A 22,589-nucleotide genomic window follows, 5' to 3' on the forward strand; every position below is an offset into this window, starting at 1 on the left:
AAAAAAGACACAAAACAAATGAAAAAAAGGAAAAAAGAGACAAAAAAGCAGACTCCTAAAAGTAGAGAACACACTGGGGGGTTATTGGAAGGAAGGTGGGGGGATGGCTAAATCAGGTGAAGGGGATTGAGAGCACAATTACGAGCAACGAACAATGTATAGAACTATTGGATCACGATATTGTACACCTGAAACAAATATAACACTGTATGTTAATTATACTGGAATTTTTAAAAAAAAATTTTTTTAAATAAACAACAACAAAAGATTTGCTCTTTCTTCTGTAGATCAAGCTAAAAATTTCTCTTGAGAAACAGCTCATGTTTTCAGGACCAGCTCTCATGCCATAGGAAATGAAACCTGAAATGTTTCAAAACTAAATTTCTTCCACCTAATTTATTTTCTAGATTAATTTACCTCTTGCTCTGGATTAGAATCGAGAATTCCAGTCCCATGGAGACATCCGCCAGCATAAAAGCTGAAAATATTCTGTTGAATTCCCTGAAGATAGGAAGAATGATTATTGGAACATAAAGTTTGGTTTTGAAAACTTTTAGAATTTCTGTCAGTGAACATTTATTGGGACATTTTCAATGTGTGTTTATTACAAAGTACAATGAAGTTTATGGAACAGCTTCTAAAATGATTCTTGCCCCACTAGAATTTCTTTACATAGAGTGAAAAAAACTAGTATTTTTTCTACATGTGGAAGAATTACCTTAAAAGTTATAAACTCTCAAACATCTCAACTTTCGTTTCCAAGGACCTGTACACATTCAAGCATCTAGAAAGCACTCATAAAATTTTTTGACAACCATTATATTTCTTGCACTGCTAAATATTTATGGAAGAAATGAACTGTTTATTTTCATCTATTTCCTTATTAGCTTTGCAATTCACAAAGGAAAAAAAGGTATTGACATAAATAGCAATAAAAAATTTGTGATCTGTTGATTTGGGATATGTCCTTTAGGATTAGGACTGTTTTTATTTTTCATATAAGAAGGTGACTGTTAGAAAACTGTAGAAACCAAACCCAAGCTGTTTTTCTTTCTTTAAAGATGAAGTCTTTTCTCCCTAAAGCATGGAGGTCCCCAAAATACTGTTATCAGGTTTATAAGATATCACGTATTGACTGTGTTATCCCATATACGTGAAATTGTAAACGACTCTGTCTACATGTACGGAGCTCAGAGTCTTATCATCTCTGGGATTGTGTTCATCGAAGTATAAAACAATGGTTTTCCATGGTAGAAAGTGTGGGATGAATTCTACTCCAAACTTCATGTTTTTCTTGATTATTTGAGTGGCTTTCAAAAGAAGGCAAATGGTGGATTTTTTATCAAGATAGTCAAAACATGTATTGCAAGTTTCGCTCCTCGGACCCCCTTGTAGTTTGCGACTCGAGCACGGCCTCCCCGGCGAGCTCCTCCCACAACCGCGGGGGGTCCGATTCCGCAGCTCTCTGCCCCCCGCGGCGCCTCTGGGGCCGGATCGCAACCGCCTCCTCGGGAGCTTTGTAGGTAGCGCCGCCGATTTACAAGAGCCTCTCTGCTGGGACCAGATTTTCTGCCCTTATCTCACTCAGCTGCCAACTCTCACCAGGCAGAGATGTTCACTTTTTAATTCAGTCTGTCCGGGGTAGAGCCTGGATTTTTGCCTTTTCAGCAAGATTCTCCGGTGATGTTGAAACACACCCAAGGTCAGAGCATCTGGACTCCGCATATCCCAGTGAATGTGCTGTGCAATGGAACAAAGCCTTCTGTGCCCTCGACCTCGTTCGTCTTGTCAAAATCTGAGCAACCAGTGAGTCATCTCAGCATCCTGAGATCACTCCTCCATGAAGTCGTGAGCCAGAACCCGGCCAGGACAAGGGGCTCGAGAAACCAGGGCTGACCAGTAAGCGAGGGCTCCTCCTCTGGCAGGTCTACGACCAAAGGTCCCTTATAAAAGTCCCTTCAGGGTCTCTCCCCAGCCCAGGAGGTCCCTATAGCGTCAGCACATTCTGGCCAAGAATCCGGGTTGTGGGGATGACAGACTGCCTTTGAATTCTGGCTCCATCACTAGTGCATTTGGCTTTCTGCAATCCTCGGTTACTTTATCTGTTAAGTGGAAATAATACCAACTTCATAAGATTTTTTGAATTTACATCTATTAAAAGTTTTATTGAGATTTAATTCACATATGATACAATTCACACATTTAAAGAATGCAATTCCATGCTTTTCAGTATATTCACAGAGTTATGCAACCATCACCACTAATTTCAGAATGTTTTCATCACCCCAAAAAGGAACTCCATACCCATTAGCAGTCACTCCTCATCTCCCTGTCTTCCTTTCATTCCTGATCACACTAATCTATTTTCTGTTTCTATAGATTTCCCTACTGGGAACATTTCACATAAACGGAATCATTCATTATGTGGCCTTTTGTGACTATTTTCTTTCATCTAGCATGCTTTTAAGATTTATCCATGTTGTGGGCGCCTGGGTGGCTCAGTCGGTTGAGTGTCTGCCTTCAGCTCAGGTCACGATCCCAGGGTCCTGGGATCGAGTCCCACGTCGGGCTCCCTGCTCTGCGGAGAGCCTGCTTCTCCCTCTCCCACTCCCCCTGCTTGTGTTCCCTCTCTCGCTGTGTCTCTCTCTGTCAAATAAATAAATAAAATCTTAAAAAAAAAAAGATTTATCCATGTTATGGCATGTACCAATATTTACTCCTTGTTATTGCCAAATAATATTCCATCATAAAATTATGCCACATTTTGTTTATCCATTCATCAGGTAATGGACATTTGTGTTGTTTCCAACTTTGGGCTATTATGAACAGTGCTGCCATATAAACATTTGTGAGCAAATGCTTGTGTGGACATATGTTTTTATTTCTCTTGGGTGTATACCTAGGAGTGGAGTTGCTGGGTCATTCGGTAACTCTATGTTTAACATTTTGAGGAACCGCCAAACTGTTTTCCAAAGTGACTGCACCATTTTACATTTCCACAGCAGTGGATGAGGGTTCGGATTTCTCCACATCCTTGTTTGTATTTTTTGTTAAAGTTATTCTTGTGAATATAAAGTGGCATCCTATTGTGGTTTTGATTTGTATTTCCTTAATGACTAATAATAATGTAGAGTATGTTCTCATGTGCTGTTGGCTACTTCTATATCTTCTTGGGAGCAATGTCTCTTCAGATCTTTTGCCCATGTTTTAACTGAGTACTTTGTCTATTTTTTTTAGTGAGTTGTAAGGATTCTTTATATATTCTGGATACAAGCCTCTTGTCAGGTATAAGATTTGCAAATAATTTCTCCCTGTGGGTTGTCTTTTCCCTTTCTTGATTGTGCTCTTGGAAACAAAATACTTCTAATTTTTTCCAGTTTTGTTGAAAAATAATTGACCTACATCACGTATCGGTTTAAGGTATTTACATATATTGTGAAATGATTACCACAATAGGCTCAGCCAATATCTATCTTCTCACTCAGATACAATAAAAAGAAAGGAAAGAAAAAAAGAAAAAAGGAAAAACGAACTCTCCTTGTGATGAGAACTCTTGCGGTTTATTCTCTTAACAACTTCTCTATGTATAGCAGTGTTAGCTAGATTCGTTATGTCCCTAGTACTTACTCATCTTAGAACTGGAAGTTTGTATCTTTTGACCACCTTCCTCCATTTCCCCTCCCCCCATACTCTGCCTCGGGTAACCACAGTTCTGATCGCTTTTTCTGTGAGTTTGGATTTTTTCGTTGTTGTTTTTTAGGTTCCACATATAAGACAACACTTTTAATTTTGATGAAGCCCAATTTATCTATTTTTTTTCCTTTGGTTCCTTGTGTTTGGGGTACTGATGCCTAATCCAAAGTCATGAAGATTTACTCCTATGTACTGTGGAATTTCAACGAAGATTAACTGAGATAATGTATACAAATTCTGAACATGTCAATCTCAACACAAAGTAATTATCATAATTAAGATTATCCTTCAGATAATTCTGGGTTCCGCCTTCTACCCTTATCTTGTTTCTCTGGTGTCTACCCAGTGCCTCTCTCCTGGATTTTCTTCTCGGTTGTACTGGTTATCTGGCATTGATTTCAGACACTTCCTGATACACTGCTTCTGGAAACTTCATATAACCTTTAATTTGAATCAAATAGACAGACTCTTGCTTAATCCAGGTTCTGGACTGTCCAGGAGGGGGCATCAGACAACCAGAAGAGAATCCCCTGGAAAAATCTGTTCTAATCACATCTAATATCTACCATTGACTGAACACCTGCTGGGTAGCACCCTCCTTAATATTCTCTCTATTCATTGGAATAACTGTGGGCGTGAAGTATTCACATCCTGATTTGATAAAGGAGCTAGATTATTTTCAGAGCAGTTTAGTAACTTTCCCAACATTTCTAAATTTACTAATTGATGAGCTGAGATTTGACCAACTATGAAGCCTGTGGTCTTTCTTTCAGGCCACCAAATCTCAATCTTCCAGGGCAACAAGAAATGTTGAAGTAGAATTAGAACTTCCTTCTTTCGTTATTAGCGTTAAACAGCATTAAAATATTAATAAGAATGTGCTAAGAGAATATGTCCAGGACTTGGAAGACATTGAAAAGAACTGAAAATCAAGTTCACTTGTTCCAAAGACTCACAATATAAATGAGAATGCAAAACACAAGCAAGCAATGTCTGTAACCTGGGACCAGCTGCCGCAGAATCCCTGGCCACGTATGCAAGCACAGAACTTGCACACCTGGTGCCTGACGTGCTGCATTTCTAAGCAGCTCTTCACTAGAAAGTAAGAAACAGCAAGTAATAGACTTATTCCCTCACCGTGGGATCCCATATTTTTACTTGAGAAAACAGCACCTTTCCCTGAGGCTTTGTCTCTCTTACTATGAGTCCTAAACATTATAAAACCAGAGGGTTACAAAGCCAGTAAAATGTATATTGTTTGGCATACAGTAATAATAACGATGATGAACACCCCCAGGGCAGTGATGATGGGCCAGGTACCACTCCAAAGCCTTTACCTGTATGGTAACACACTGGATCCTCACTACAATCTCGTGTCACTGATACTGACTTCAAACCCATTACACAGATGAGAAAACAGAGGCCCAAAGTCAAAGTTATGTAACTTGAAATTGATAATAGCCAAAACTGGAACCCACAGGAAACCTGACTTCATAGTCTGTGCTCTTGAACACTGCAATTCTTTTTTCATGAAAAATCATTTAAAGCAAAAGATTTGGGAGGGGGGAACCCCATACGTATATACACCAATAGGGGACTGGCTGGGTAAAGAAATTCCCCGAACAATGAAAAAGTATAAAGAAGTTGTCACTGAGCTGAAAGACAAGATGTACAATGTGTATAATGCGCTGCCTTTACATTTAAAATAAATCTCTTTTTTCAAATTGTTTTTGGGAGAGCGTTGAGTTTTGGGAGTTTAGCCTTTGGTTGTTAGAAATTTTTTCCCAGTTTGTCATTTGATTTTTGATGTGCTTATGGTATAATTTGCTTTTATCTTCTGTATTTGAATTAATTTTTCATTTTATAGCTTTTGCATATTGAACCATCATTAGAAAGACCTTTCCCACTTCAAGGATGCAAAGAAATTCTCCCAGTGTTTTCTTCTGGTGCCTTCAGTCTCTTTTACATATGGGATTTTTCATGAATTTTCAGTTTATCGTGATATACAGGTGGAGGTATGAATGAGCTCACTATTTTCACAACACCCATTATTAAACTGCCTTCTTTGCTCTTCTGATACGAGATGCCCTCTTTATCACAAATTGAATTTTCTTATGTATTTCAGACTTTTTCGGGATTTATTTTGTCCCTTTGGGACCATGTTTTTGATTTACAAGGCAGCTAGAGGCTTTGCCTTTGTACTCAAATATTATTTCAGCCTCACAGATACATTTATGGCCTTTTAATGTACCGTGTTATGGCCAACATCCCTCACTGTCCTGGGGAAGTTGTAGAAGTAGCAAACCGTGGTTTACCATGAGGCTTCAGGAGCAGCCCCATCTTTTTTTAATTTTTTTTTTTTTTAAGATTTTATTTATTTATTTGAGAGAGAGAGAATGAGAGAGAGCGAGTACATCAGAGGGGGGAGGGTCAGAGGGAGAAGCAGACTCCCTGCCAAGCAGGGAGCCCAATGCGGGACTCGATCCCGGGACTCCAGGATCATGACCTGAGCCGAAGGCAGTCGCTTAACCAACTGAGCCACCCAGGCGCCCTGGAGCAGCCCCATCTTGAGAAACACGGTCCCTGGTGACAAAGATATTGTGACAATCCCCTGAGGCGGTTTTCGAATTCCTAGCATTCCGTGGGCTCCACTCTTTGGAAAACAGCAGGCATGAGGACTGGGATTGAATTCACACTGTCGGCAGCCCCAGAGAGAAGGTATACCACCTCTGTCCACGCACACGTCCTCAGCAGCGCGTACAAGTGCAGGACCGCAGTCAAACGTTCCAACTCTCTAGACTCCTGACTTGGTGTGTGCGTCTGCTTTTGGCTTCCAGGATCTGCACGTACTCCCCAGAGGCCACGGCACCAAGGGCAGCTTGACTTGGGCATCTGGTGAGAATTCCACAGGGTTTATTCCAGCCAAAGTCACTTTTCGTACCACAAAGCTCCTGCACAGGCCACTCTGTGACCCGAGGTCCCTTTAATCCTCTAGAAAGCCCCGCTTGGATGGGATAGACTTTCTGACAGCTTTTGAACTTCGCAGACTCCATATCAGACCTCTAGTCTCCAGTTACAAGCGCACAGGGGGATAAAGGCAGCAGGATTGCTGGGCCCCAAGACCTGCGTAGGACTTGGCCAGTGCTCTTGGCTCAATCTCTGTGCTGCGTTAAGCTCCAGGAACCCATGTGAATGCGTGTGTGCTTTCTAGGCCTGAACAGCTGGGAGGAAGGGGGCCGGTCACAAATTAAATTAGGAGGTGTAAAATGCTGTGGGAAGAAAAACAAACCAAGATGGCAAAAACAGGTGTCAACAGGCGTTTGTTCGCAACTCCATCAAAATTTCATTTCTTTGTGTACGATTAGCCGCTAAGCTGCATTAGGGAAAATTTCATGCTTCTCTGACCTTTTGATGTCCCAAAGAGAAAAAGAAGTAACACCTGTTGCCGAAAGATTTTCCGAGAGAGTAGGCTCCGTTCTCCAGTAATCTCAAGTGCTCCTCTATTCCACACTGTGTATGGATTTAAAGGTTGTATCCTTTAGAAACCAACCTCTTCAGGGACTAATTGAACAGTACAACCGTCCCTTTATTGTAATTTTCCAATTTATTTTCTGAGGATTCTCTCTTTGTAAGCCTCAACAAGCTTGCATCACAATACTACTGACTGGCTCCTTGGAGTCCAAAGCCTCTCTCAGGTGCCCCCGATGATCATGAATTCTAAGTAGGAGACCCAAAGGGCGACGTTTCCAGAGAACAGCCACACGACCCCATCGCACAGTGAGCCCAGCCTGCAGGTAAACACTGGGTTGCAATACAGCTGCTAATGATGATTCTGGGGCTCTATTCCCATTTGCTGGGGAACCTACAAAGGCGGAAGATTCCCCCTTGAATCGAAACTTCCGTCTCAAAAGGGTCTCAGTTCTCCATGCCGGGTGAGCCCAGCCAGCCTGCTCTACCAGTCCCTTAGGCATCTGAGCCCCAAGACAAACTTAGGTAGGCTTTCTGATATGAAATTAAAAGCAACACTGCCCTAAACCAACTTGAGAAATCTTATTTCTTCATGAAATCGGCATTCTGAATTTATGATGCTATGGTTGTGGAACAATTTGTAGATCCAGATTCCCTTCCAAATTATTGGATGGGGACAAGAATTGATAAGAATAAGAATTCAGGGGCACCTGGGTGGCTCAGTCAGTTAAGGGTTCGACTCTTGATCTCAGCTCAGGTCTTCATCTCAGGGTCATGAGTTCAAGCCCTACATTAGGCTCCACGCTGGGCATGGACTCTACTTTTAAAAAAAAAGAGTAAGAATTCAAAGGAAATGGTCTGCATCCACGACTGTCACTTCACAGAGATGGGCCTACTAACTGATATGCAACATTAATAATGTCTTACATTTCCTATGTGCAGCCCAGTTTTCCAGGAGTCATCCTCTTCACAGTGTTAGATATTCAGGGCTCCCACATGCGTGAATCAGTCAGCCTCATGTGCTTATACCTCATGGGCCGTGGGTTTTCTTGTCCTGGCCATTCGTCCCCACTGTGATTCATGAACCAGTCTCTTGGCTTTCAAGCTTGGCTGTCCACCAGTGGCATTTTCTTCACTATTTGAAGGCAAGACGGCAGAAAGATGGAGAGCAACTTGGAATTCTGGCCCAACCCAATGTTAACTGTTCGACCATGTACAAATTATGGATCTTCCCCTGTAACTAAGGCCTCTGCTGCTATAGAATGGGGATAATAATAATACCTGATGGGGATTTTTCAAGGATTATATAAGGCAAGCTATGTAAAGTGCTAGCTAAACACTAGCTAGGATTATTATTTTTCAAAAAAAGCATTCCTGTAATCAATACTGAACAGTCTCACGAGTCACTCTTGAGGGCAACCCTGAAATGCAGAATTAGATGTAAAAATATCAAATTATTTCCCATAATTTGTAAACTGGTTCTTGGTAAATTTATCTCCATAACTGTAGCTCAATAGAAATAAATTAAACTCCATAGATTGAGGTTCTACCCCCTCATAGCACCAACATGAGAGGGTGGCTCTAAGTACCAGGGGCAGATGGACTGAAGGAACAGAATCATTCATTTCTTTACCACTTCCTATTTCATGCCGATCTATCCACATAAGAAAATCCCCAAAGTAATTTGTAAGCTCTGCAATAACTCAAGAAATAGAAATGGCTCTGCAAAAGAATGTGTAGACATTTTCTAGAAAGCCTGTCTCCTAAAAGGTGCAAAGTCTCAAAAGAAAAACAAATGACTAACAAATGACTAGGCTAACAGGAAATAACTCCCAAAAGAATGCCCACAGAAAGAGCCAGGGCCCAGAGCACTGCTGGGTCTCGTCCATGAGAGCTGCGCTTGCCGGGGGCGGAGGAGGTGCACAGATGCCCAAGATGTGCTCTCTTCTTCAGAGCCCACAGTACGCCAAAGCTTTTCTGGGGAAGTGAGGAGAATTTATCTCAGCTCCCTCTCTGAGCTACATGCTCTCGCTTACATGGGTCCTAAATAATCACCCTGTGACACTACGGTTTTAGAGAAGTTTTGCAAAGGCCTCTCTTTGAGATGCTGCCCTCAGCATTGCTATTCCTTTCAGATCACTGGGGTCTGAGCAAGATTCTAACCCAGACTCCCTCTTCCCCTAGGAAACATTCTCTTCCAGAGGGTTCTGAGGGCCTCTCCATACATCCATTGTATGTGCCTTCATTAAAGCATATGAATTCAAGAATGAGCACAGCAGAGGCTCCAGCTGATCAGTCCATGCTCCAGAATGATTCTGTCATTCTGGTGGGTTAGAGAACTACTACTTTAGCCATGGAAGTCTAATTCCATTGTCCTTTTTCATTTTCTGTTCTCACACTGAATATTGCCTCAGTCCATGAACTAGTACAAGTCAATTACAAGTAGGAGCAGTAATCAGAAAGGGACAAGGCTCACTAGAGTTAATAAAGGATTGTCTTTCCCCACAATTACTCTTCAGCAGAGGGGATTAATTAATCTATTCCTTAAAAACCGTTTTCTATGTGCTAACTTCAGACAAGTGTAGTTTTGGTGTGATCTGTGATACTGTTGTAATAGGAACCTAGACCTGCTAGGTAATTTTCAGTATATTACTAAGTACTTGATTGTAGGTGTCATTTAAATTTTCCTCTGCCTCCTCAGAGGTAACTCCTATCCTTCATAAAAATTTTAGGTCAAATGGAAGTAACTACCTCCCATGAACTTACGGACACCCAGAGGATGAATGAGCGTCTGTACAATATTTCTGTGCTTTAGGGCAAGAGCATGAAAATATCTTGATTTCCCTTTCCCAAAGTATGATTTTACTTTTCCTGCTTTGCTCTCCCTTGTAAACTGTATTGGACAGGCGTCTGCCATCCTTGGGATGCTGGCCGTACCTATGACCTCTATCAGAAATCTTGCCTCTGATGCCTACTAAGAGAATCAGATGTAGGCAACCATGCTCGATACCAGAGAGCACTGCCACAGATGACTGGACAAAGAACGGCTCCTGACCCAGCGCTGACCTCTGATGTGGTTTGTCCTAAAGTCTACACACATTAGGAATGCCCTAAGCTGGATGTTGATTGGATGAATCAATCAAATCCTCTCTCCTGGATTAAACGCAAAGAAAAAAAGAATGGGAATAAATCCCAGACATGTAGGATACCATCAGTCGAACTAACATATAGGTAAGTGGAGTCCAAGAAAAAGAGAACAAGAAATAAGAATATATGAAGATACTTTTCCAAAAATAATGAAATACATCAAACCACAGATCCAAGAAGCTCCAATAAGTGTTGTAAGTAAGCAAGATGAAAATAACATGCATGCACACAGGCATATGCACACACAAAAATCTAGACACAGCATAGGTAAACTGCTCTAAAGCAAAGAAAATAATCTTGAAGGCAGCTAGCAAAAAGAAAAAAAGATGCAACATATATAAACAAACAAAAAAAGAATTACATCAGACTTCTCTTCCAAAACCATGCAAGACCAACAACAGAGTGATGTATTTTAAAAAATCATTAACTGACTTTATTTTTGTTAGTAGTTTTAGATTTACACAATTAAGAGGAAGTACATAGAGCTCCATATATCCACCCACTCCCCACTTCACCCTCCAACTCCGCACCCAGTTTTCTCTATTATTCTTTTTTAAAGATTTTATTTATTTATTTGACAGAGAGAGAGAGACAGTGAGAGAGGGAACACAAGTAGTAGGGGGAGAGGGAGAGGGAGAAGCAGGCTTCCCACCGAGCAGGCAGCCCGATGCGGGACTCGATCCCAGGACCTTGGGATCATGACCTGAGCCGAAGGCAGATGCTTAACGACTGAGCCACCCAGGCGCCCCAGTTTTCTCTATTATTAACATACATCTTGCATTAGTGTTAAACAACTGTTACAAATGCTTATTGTAATATAATAATGTAGTTATAATTATTACATAATGTACCTTATTAATATATATTAACAATGTAAACTATGGACTACATTAACTGTAGTCCATACTCTACATTAAGGTTTACTCTTTGTATTGTATTGACACAAGCCTGATGACATGTATCCACCATTTGTTTTATTAAGAAGAGTTTCCTCACCCTAAAAATTCCTTTTGTTTCCCCTATTCATCCCTCCCTCTCTTCCCACCTCCCAAGCCCCTGCAACCACTGATCTTTTCACGGTCATGGAGCATATTTAAAGTACTGGCGAGGAAAAAAAGCACAGTCAACCCACAATATATGTGTAGTGAAAATATTGTTCAAAAATCAAGGTGAAGTTAAGACTTGTGTATACAACAAAAACTGAGAGAACTCAATGGCAATAGATGTGTACCACCACGAATGTTAAATCAAAATTTTTCAGGCAGAAGTATTATTACTAGATAAAAACTTGGATTGCACAAACAAATGAAAAGCACTGTAAATGGTAAAAATGAACCTAAGTATAAAAGATATTTTTCCTTGTTTTTAATCAATTTAGGAGATATTTGACTAAGGTAAGGTAATTAAGAGTTTAACTGTAGGGCTCATAATATATGTAAAAATAAAATGTATAGCAAAACAACAATAAAGGAGGAATTGGAAATATATTGTACAATTCCTATAGAATACATAAAGTAATATATCATTTTAACACAGTTGTGACAATTTAAAGTTGCATAATAAACTTTAAAAGAGGACGCCTGGGTGGCTCAGTTGGTTAAGCGACTGCCTTCGGCTCAGGTCATGATCCTGGAGTCCCGGGATCGAGTCCCGCATCGGGCTCCCTGCTCAGCGGGGGGCCTGCTTCTCCCTCTGACCCTCTTCCCGCTTGTGCTGTCTCTCATTCTCTCTCTCAAATAAATAAATAAAATCTTAAAAACAAAACAAAACAAAACAAAAAACAAAACTTTAAAAGAAACATTAATTATTTAGAGAAAGTAAGGCTAACAGTCACTAGGAAAGATCAAATGGATTCATAAAAAACAATCCAAAAGAAGAGGAAAAGGGGAATAGAGAATAAATGGAAAAAATAGAAAACAACTAGCAAGATGATAAATTTAAGTTCAACAATATCAATAAATAAATTTAAATGGTTTAAACACCCAGAATAAATGGCAGAGATAAAAACACAAACCAACCAGCCAGCAACAAAAGAATCAACTATGCCTGTGAACAAGAAACCTCCTAGAACAGAAGTCAACACACTATGGCTCATGGGCTAAGTCTAGCCTGGAGTATGGTTTTTTTTAAGGTCTACATATCAGACAAAGTTGACATCAGAACAAAGAATATTAGGAGGGATAAAGAGAAGCATTAGACAATGATGAATGGGTCATTTCATCCCATAGACATAAATATCTTAAATATGTATGAACAAATCTTCAATAACATGAAGCAAAACCTAATAGAACTAAAAGGAAATGGATGCCTGGTGGCTCAGTCAGTTAAGTGGCTGCCTTCGGCTCAGATCATGATCCCAGGGTCCTGGGATCGAGCCCCACATCCAGCTCCCTGCTCAGCGGAGAGCCTGCTTCTTCCTCTCCCTCTGCCTGCCACTCTGCCTACTTGTGCTCTCTTTCTCTGTCAAATAAATAAACAAAATCTTAAAAAAGAGAAAAACTGTATACAACTGTAACTGGAGTCTTCAACACTCATTTCTCAGTAATTGAAAGACAAAGCAGGAAAAAAAATAGTAAAGATGTAAGCCTGAACACTACAAAGAACTTGACATAACGAACAATGATTGAATATTCTACCCAGTAACAACAGAATATACATTCTTTTCAAGTACACATGAAAGATCCACCAAGATGGGTCACATGCTGGTCACAAAACAAATCCCAACAAAGTTAAAAAGAACAGAAAGTATATAAAGTGTATTCTCTAACCTAAATGGAAAGAGACCAGAAATCAATAGCCCATATATGGAAAATCCCAAAATGTTTAGAAATTAAATATACTTCTAAGTAACCCATGGATCAAAGGAGTCAAATAGAACTATCTTTTGAACTGAATGAAAATAAAGAGAAAACAATCCTGAACTTATGGGATGCAACTAAAATACATTTAGAGGGAAATTTATAGTGTTAAATGAATATATTAGGAAATTATCTGAGCTTCTACTTTAAGGAACTATGAAAGGAAGAGGAAATAAACTAAAATCAAGAAAAAGGACAGGGCACCTGGGTGGCTCAGTTGGTTAAGTGACTGCCTTCGGCTCAGGTCATGATCCCGGAGTCCTGGCATCGAGTCCCACATCGGGCTCCTGGCTCAGCAGGGAGCCTGCTTCTCCCTCTGACCCTATTCCCTCTCATGCTGTTTCTCTCTCTCTGTCAAATAAGTAAATACATAAAAACTTTAAAAAAAAAAAAGAAAGAAAAGAAAAGGACAGACATAAAGATAAAAACATGAAAAAATAAAATTGAAAGCAGAAAAGCAACAGAGAAAATCAATGAAACCAAAAGTAGTTCTAATAAAATTAAACACTAGCCAATCTGATGAGAGGAAGAGATAGGCAGAGGAGGGAGAAGAGAAAGGGAAGGAGAGGGAGAAGAAGACAAGACATAAATTACCAATATCAGAGATAAAAGAGAGAAAGTTCCTACAGATCATACGTATGTTAAAAGATAGAGAATATTACAAAAAACATTATGACAATGAATTTGATAACTTAAATCACCCATTCTCAGCCAACAGTGGGCAATTAGCCAAGACATTACATAATGTCTTGTGTAAAGACATTTTGGGTTGTCCCAAGTGGAGACTTCTGGCATCTAGTGAATAGAGGCCTGGGATGCTGCTAAACATCCTATCACGCAAAGGACACCCTCCCACAGCAAAGAATTATCCTACCCTAACGTCACTTTGGTTGAGAAACCCCGACTTAGATAAAATGGACAAATTTCTTAAAAGATGTCAACTACCAAAATTTTCTCAAGAATAAACAAATACAGCTGAGTAATTCTGTATCTATAAAAGACACTGAATTCACAGTTCAAATTTTTATTTTTTTATTTGAATTCAATTAACATATAATGTATTATTGGTTTCAGAGGCAGAAGTCCGTGATTCATGTCTTATATAACACCCAGTGCTCATCATATCACTTGCCTTCCTTAATGCCCATCATTCAGTTACCCCATCCCCCCATCCCTCTCCCCTTCAGAAACCCTGTTGGTTCCCTATGATTAAGAGTCTCTTATGGTTTTTCTCCCTCTGATTTCGTTGTGTTATTTTTCCCTTGAATGCTTATTCTGACACCAACTAGTACACAGCAATACAATTCTGTGTTAATCATTCAAAGTTAACATCACATTCTACAGTCTCCAACAAGACTGCCCTTACTCCTGATGCCAACCACACTTGGGAGTGCCAGGCCACTTGTACTTCTGATTAACTGGTTATGAATCCAGGGGTTCCCACAACCTCATTCCAATAGTTCACTAGAACTACTCATGGAATTCAGGAAAACATAATTTGATTACAGTTTTACTATAAATGATACAAATCAGGACAGTCAAATGAAGAGACATAGATGGTAAGGTCTGGGAGGTTCCAACATGCAGAGCTTCCTTGCCCCCTTTCCCATGGAATCAGGATGGGTCAAGGTTCTAGCACAATAATGTGTTTGTTGTCCAACCAGAAAACTCTACTGAGCTTTGATGTCATGAGTTCTTATTGGAGTTCCATGGCAGAGTCATGACTGATTGGATCATTAGCCACATAATTGAACTCAATTTCCAGTTCCCTTTTTAAGATTTTATTTTTTTGACAGAGAGAGAGAGAGCACAGACAGAGGGAGCAGCGGTGGGAGAAGGAGAAGCAGGCTCCCTACTGAGCAGGGAGCCTGATGTGGGGCTTGATCCCAGGACCCAGGGATCATGACCTGAGCTGAAGGCAGATGCTTAATGACTGAGCCACCCAGGCACCCCTCCAGTTCCCCTCTTCTTACCCAAACCTCTTAATCACATGATTGATCCTTCTGGTGACCAGCTCCCATCCTAAGTCAACTCATCTCCTTAGCATTAACTCAGGTGATCTAAGGGGCTCATGAATAGCAAAGACACCCCCATTACATAGGAAATTCCATGGATTTAGAGTCTACCAGGTTCAGGAACCAAGGAGAGAGGCCAAATTCTTTATTATACAACAATGCTTATAGTAGCTTTATTTATAATTACCAAGGCCTTGAAATAAGCCAGTGTCCTTCAACTGAGGAATAGATAAGCAGTTATCCACACTATGGAATATTATTAACAATAAAAAGGATGAGTTATTGATACTTGTCACAACATAGATGAATTTCAAAAACCATATAAAAATTTTTACATAGTCATTGTAAATGTAGTAACTATACAACACTGTTTTATGATCTGAAGCACCAGAAGAATAAATCCTTTTTATAAAGCCATAATAATTTTTTTCAGTTCCGGGTTTTGCAATCCTCAGTACTATTGATGTTTTGGACCTGAAAGTTCTTTGTTGTAGGGTGCTATAGGATGTTGAGCTACATTCCTGTCCTCTACTCATTACAATGCTATAGGATATTGAGCTATATTCCTGTCCTCTACTCATTAAGTAATTTCTCTGGTCCCAACAATCAAAAATGTCCAGATATTCCCATACGTTCCATGAAGAGTAAATTCACCCCCATTTGAAAACTACTAAATTAGTCAAACACAACTTTCACATTTTCATAATCTTAAATGTTCTGTGGAGACAAAGATAACTTACTTGATCCATTAAATCAGTGTGGGAAATACATGACATTCAAATAAGGCTTTCCATAGGAAAACATATCCAGGTTTTATAAAAATTAGAAACTTAAGAGTAATATTACTTTTCATACTAGGGCAAAGACATGTAGTTGTTTTAAACCAAAATTATTAAAACTGTCTAATTTATCCAAGTATTTGCTTCATTTAGTAATATTTTGACTTTTTCTACATTTATATACCTAATTATTAAAACAAGCTCTTAGCACTCTTCTTTTATTTGATAGCTTATGCATGTTTTTGTTTCTGATCTTGCATCCCAGCAATCTAGGCCATTAATTTAAAGAATGACTAACTTCTACCCCACTTCCTTCAGCAAGTATTTGGGTTTCCTTAAAGAACTAGCAAATTTATCCACTGGACCTTTTTTTTTTTTTTTTTTTTTACTTTGACTCTGAAACTTACTTGGTTCTTTTATTTTAAATTTACATTAATTCCTACTTAGTCTGTTTATGCAATCAGAATAGGAGCTTCATTAAATTTAAGACTTTATAATCTAATTTATCAATTATGGAGATAAGCAAAGATACACAAGTCTACCAGCAAACACATTTGGAAAATATTTCATACTCATGCAATAAAAGAATTTTATCCAACTCTTGAGCAATCTAGAAAACCCTGGAGGAGTTTAGTGCTAGATTTCTTCCTATTTCAGTACATATGTGTATTTAGTTTTTGACACAAAGGTTTTTTTTCAAATCTTCATCTCGTTCACTGTGGGTTTTTTTGTTTGTTCTTAAAGAAGTAAGGAAGAAAAAAATCAGGCTACTCAACTTCCCTCAGGTTGCATAAGAAGCCACAAAGCTCCTGACAAGCCAGAAGTAATCTTTCAATCTGCAGTCCCATTCTATCATACATAGTTATAAAACAAGGAAAATTCTTAATTCTCAACTCTTACCCTAAAACCAAATGATACTAATTTTAATTTTTTCATCTTTTTATGCATTCTCTATTTGATGGCTAATCTGTATTTTTATATTAGATATACCAATAGTGCTTATAAATGATCAATTTTTATGCCCAATTAATTCCAGAAGTTGAGGCCATAAAGTGGGTGAATGCCAGCAACAAGTACAGTATCACAGACAATTTGTAAAAGGCTTTTTTCTTTTCCACTTACACGCACAAACACACAACTAGCAGGCTCACTTTTACAACTGCAATCTGAATCAAAAATAAGGAACAAAACTTACCAATTCTTTGTAACAGCGTTGTAAGGAGGGAGTTCAAAGACAAGAATGACTGCGGGAAGCTGCTTTCTTTCCAACAGGCATGAAAAATTGTTTCTTGAATTTTTTTTTAGCTTATAGTACTGTATGAATAAGACAAACAACATGGAGGATTCTACTACCAGAAGGAACACCTGTGGGCTGGAACGTGACCATCTTAATCCGACAGGTGAGACCAGCTATTGGCCTGACTAAACCTATGTCTGAAATGCCAGTAAGATATTAAGAATCCCCAAGACAGGTAGGCAAAAAAAAAAAAAAGACAAATGACTGCTTGATAATCAGATCAGAAAGCAAAACCAGCTTCCCAACATTGCTTCTATCAATGGAGAAATGAAGCATCTGCGCACTTACTCAAAACCAGAACCTGACTTGACCAAGACCCAGAAGAAGAACCAGAGGAAAAGAAAAAGAAAACAGTCAGCAGGGGTAGAAGCTCTAATTGTGGAATGAGGTTCATCCCTGAAGGCAAAGTCAGTGCATTAGGTGAGTCACCTGGGCATCCCAGTGGGGTTCTCACCTGTCAAAAGGAAAACTCAAGACACAAGAGCATTCAGGGAAAGCATTTACTAGCAAAGACTGCACGGGAATTTTCAGGCTCTAGAAGGACTGGCTCACAAAATAAAAGGGACAACAGTTATTTGAAAGAAAAAGATCCCACAATACCAGTGTTAGCAAGTTAACAGCCTGATCGTGGCAATTTTCTCATACATTCATCTCACATCTTTAAGAAAAACCCCGTTTTCTCTCTCAGGTTGCAAACTCCCTTTCTTCCCCCTCCCTCCCGTCAACTACAGGGATGCTTCCTTAAAGACAAGGTTAAATATTTGGTTTTGCTGCCTCCCCACCCGCCTTTCCCCTCCTTTTAAGGCAGAGTTAGGCATCCTCTTTACATTCCCCTACAAGGCAAGTCACAGATTTGTCATGTATTTGCTTGTGGAGAAAAGACAGTCTTTGTGAATGAACATAGATCAGTGGTTCTCAACTGGTAGCAATTTTGCCCCAGATATCATGTAGTAGTGTCTCGTGACATTCTTGGTTATAACTGGGGGTGAAGGGTAGTGTTACGGAAATTATCTAGTGGGTTGAGATCAAGGGTGCTGCTAAACATCCCATCATGCACAGGACAGCTCCCAGAACATATTATGCAGCCTAAAATGTCAATAGCACTCCTGAGAAACTATGGCACAGACTGGAATCAAACCACCACGGCTGAGATTCCATCCTGAGCACTTACCCACTGTGAAACTTTGGATAAATGACTCAACCACTATATGCCTGAGTTCTCCCATTTATCAACTGCAGAACAGTATCGATACCTCAAAAGGTTGTTTGGAGTATTAAGTACTAAATAACTGTTATGGGAATCTTTATTGGAAATACACAAATCTATTCCTCTGGCTTCTTGGATTGCAGTATATATAGAAGACAACATCGCTTCATCTTTCTTCCCTTTTATCTACGTCTAAATTCTCTCTGCTATTTCCACCTCTAGGTATAGAGGCTTCTACATGAGGATAAATCTTACTTTCAGTGCAAATCTTCATCACTATTAGCCATTTCTTGGGATCAAGGTATATAGTTGAGCAAAAAGAATTAACACAGCAGGTAGAACTGCTGTCCTTTGAAAGGCCGCCTTACAAGGTTGGCCCTTGTTCTCAGGTATCTGAGAACTTAATTTCGGAAGCATTCCTACCCAAACTAAATTGTACAAAAAGCATGGCTTTTGCAGAATACGTGCTTTGCTTTGGAGAGTCCAGAATCTTAGTACATACCAGGCAGAGTGCCTACAGGACCTCCCCCAACCCCCAATAAAAATCAGTCTTGAATCAGCTCCCCTGGTTGCCAACAGTTCACGTGGGGCAGAATTAAGTGCATTTTGCTGGGGGCAGAATTGTATCTCCTGCAAGACTCCACTGGGAGGATAACTTGGAAGCTCATGAGGTTTCCCTCAGACTTTGCCCCACGAGCCCTTTCCTTTTGATCTTGTTCTTTATCTTTTTGCTGTAATAAACCTTAGCTGTGAGTAGGACTATAGGCTCTGAGTCTGTCTGCTCTCCTAGTGAATTACCAGGGGGTGGTCCTGGGGACTTCCCATACAAAAATCCTATTTTTTATTCCACCTGATGCTATGCAAAAGATTATGTTTACCCACTTAAAATATCACATTTCATCCATTTCTCATACACTGTAATAAACATGAGTGGATTAATTTTCATTCTATTAAATTTTTTTTCTTGTGAAGTACTAGGTTCTCAGCTGCTGCAATTTTTCCTAGGCCAAACGATATCTGCCAGTATATATGGGTCAATGTCTGGCACACATTTTAAAAACTGAACTGTATCACATTTCTCCCTCCCCTCTGCACTTCCTACTTAATATCCTCTTGACCACACTAGCAAGATCCTTGGCAAGTATCTTTCCCACGCCTCATGGGACATACTATATTATCTCTTACTGAGTTCATTATTCTGGTACTCAGGTCCACAACTCTAGTATCTGATATATAACCATCTGTTAATTTTTCATGTTCTCCTTTTTCTTTCAAAGACTCAACTTTCCATTGGAATTACAGGCTGAAAATAAAACTTCATAGCCCAAATCCATTGGTTTATATTCTATCTAGAGTTTATGCCCTAACTAAAGATGCTTCACGGGGGGAAAGATGGCGGAGGAGTAGGGGACCCTATTTCAACTGGTCCCCGGAATTGAGCTGGATATCTACCAGACCACTCTGAGCACCCACGAAACCAGCCTGAGATGTAAGAAGATCTGGATCTCTACAAACAGAATATCGCAGGCAGTTGGTTTTGAGGTACGAAGCGGGGAGCCGTGATTCTGCGGGCAGATATCGGAGGATAAATGGCAACGGGAGGGAGCCTGGCCGTGGGGATCCCACACCGCCGGTGAGTGACAGCCTCGCACGCTGTGGATGGGGCACACACTCGCAGACTGGTAGCGTCGGGAAAGGACTTTAGGATAGCCCCCGGGAGTGGAAAACCAGACCAGCGGGGTTGTGCGCACGTGAACCTCAGCCCCCTGGACAGAAACCGGAGCGACGGTCGCGCGCACGCAAACTGCAGCCTCCGAGATGGAAACCCGGTGCGCCGGGGTCCCGCCGGTAAACTGCAACCCCCGGGGTGGAATCCCCGAGCGGCGGAGTCGTGCACACGCGAACTGCAGTCCCCGGGACAGAACCCCAAGCGGCGGAGTCGTGCGTGCGCGCGCGAACTGGGAGCGCCTGGTGGTTTTAGAAGCACAAAGGGCAGAGAGGTGCCCCGACTTGGAGGCAGGACTGGGGCGCTGCGGAGGGTCGCACAACCCAGGACGCTGCAGTTTATAGCAGCACGGACAGAAACGGAGACAGTGTGGCCTGGAGAGCTCACTGAAGAACAGACTGAGGTCTCTCTGCTCTGAGGCAGAGGGTTGGAAACGGTCTCTTCTGCTCTGACTCGCGGAAGACACGCGAAAGTTGCCAGGGAAAGGCGCCAGAGAACAAAAGCCCCAAACACTGATTCCCGCTGAGCCCATCCCCTGCCACAGGGGCGCAGGGCAACTCCGCCCAAAGAGGGTGGCCTGAGTAACAGCGCGGCAGGCCCCTCCTGCAGAAGACAGGCTGGGAAAACAAGAGGCCAGCAACCCTAAGGTCCCAAGAAAACAGGTGCATCTTGCTTGGGTTCTGGTCAATAATTTCAACTCTATACATTCCCTCAAACAGCCATCAACAGAATGACTAGGAGGAGGAGCCCCCAAAACAGAAGACTCAGAGATTATGACTTATGCTGCAGATTTACAAATGGATGCAGATATAACCAAGATGTCGGAGATGGAATTCAGGCTGGCAATTGTGAAGACAATGGCTAGAATGGAGAAATCAATTAATGGCAACATAGAGTCTCTAAGGGCAGAAATAAAAGGGGAATTGGCAGAACTTAAAAATGCTATCAATGAGATCCAATCCAATCTAGATAATCTAACAGCTAGGGTAACTGAGACAAGAGAGAATAAGCGATTTGGAAGACAGTATAATAGATAAAAAGGGAAAAGAAGAGGCCAGGGAAAAACAACTCAGAATCCATGAAAATAGAATCAGAGAAATAAGTGACACCATGAGGCGTTCCAATGTCAGAATAATTGGAATCCTGGAGGGAGTGGAGAGAGAGAGAGGGCTAGAAGATGTATTTGAGCAAATCGTAGCTGAGAACTTCCCTAATCTGGGGAATGAAACAAACATTCGAGTCCTAGAGGCAGAGAGGACCCCTCCTAAGATCAAGGAAAACAGGCCAACACCCCGGCATGTAATAGTAAAACTTGCAAATCTTAGAACCAAGGAAACCATCTTAAGGGCAGTTAGGGGGAAAAGATTCCTTACGTACAGAGGGAGGAACATCAGAATAACATCAGACCTATCCACAGAGACCTGGCAAGCCAGAAAGGCCTGGCAAGACATATTCAGGGTACTAAATGAGAAGAACATGCAGCCAAGAATACTTTATCTGGCAAGGCTTTCATTTAGAATGGATGGAGAGATGCAGAGCTTCTACGACCAGCAGAAGTTGAAAGAATATGTGACCACTAAGCTGGCCCTGCAAGAAATATTAAGGGGGAGTTCTATGAAAGGAGAAAGACCGACCCCAAGAGTGATCTACAACAGAAATTTACAAGGACAATCTATAAAAACAACATCTTCACAGGCAACATGATGACAATTAATTCATATCTTACAATAATCACTCTCAACGTGAATGGCCTAAACGCTCCCATAAAACGGCACAGGGTTGCAGATTGGATAAAAAGACAGGACCCATCTATATGCTGCCTACAAGAGACTAATTTTGAACCTAAAGAGACATCCAGACTGAAAGTGAAGGGATGGAGATCCCTCTTCCATGCCAGCGGACCTCAAAAGAAAGTTGGGGTAGCAATTCTCTTATCAGACAAATTAGATTTTAAACTAAAGACTGTAGTTAGAGACACAGAAGGACACTATATCATTCTTAAAGGATCTATCCAACAAGACGATCTAACAATTGTAAATATCTATGCCCCCAACATGGGAGCAGCCATCTACATAAGCCAACTGTTAACCAAAATAAAGAGTCATACTGATAACAATACGTTAATTGTAGGAGACCTCAATACTCCACTCTCAGCAATGGACAGATCATCTAAGCAGAAAATCAACAAGGAAACAAAAGCTTTGAATGATACATTGGACCAGATGGACCTCATAGATATTTACAGAACATTCCACCCTAAAACAATAGAATACTCATTCTTCTCGAGCGCACATGGAACTTTCTCCAGAATAGACCATATACTGGGTCACAAATCAGGTCTCAACTGATACCAAAAGATTGAGATTATTCCCTGCATATTCTCAGACTACAATGCTCTA

At 40.6% G+C, this 22,589-nt stretch overlaps 1 protein-coding gene across 1 annotated transcript in view; it reads right to left on the reverse strand.

The window, feature by feature from the left end:
* Positions 1–990: 990 nt before the first annotated feature.
* The window catches only part of SNX13 (sorting nexin 13), a 154,726-nt gene continuing 133,127 nt past the window's right edge, over positions 991–22,589 (reverse strand). The window contains exon 26 of the mRNA XM_035020685.1: positions 991–2,102. Within this exon, the coding sequence (XP_034876576.1) occupies positions 1,996–2,102 (107 nt within the window). The 3' untranslated portion in view covers positions 991–1,995. The remainder of the gene's footprint in view (positions 2,103–22,589) is intronic.

This window comes from Mirounga leonina, unplaced genomic scaffold, assembly GCF_011800145.1.
Source record: "Mirounga leonina isolate KUSES-001 unplaced genomic scaffold, KU_Mleo_1.0 Mir_174, whole genome shotgun sequence".
In the NCBI taxonomy this organism is placed as follows: domain Eukaryota; kingdom Metazoa; phylum Chordata; class Mammalia; order Carnivora; family Phocidae; genus Mirounga; species Mirounga leonina.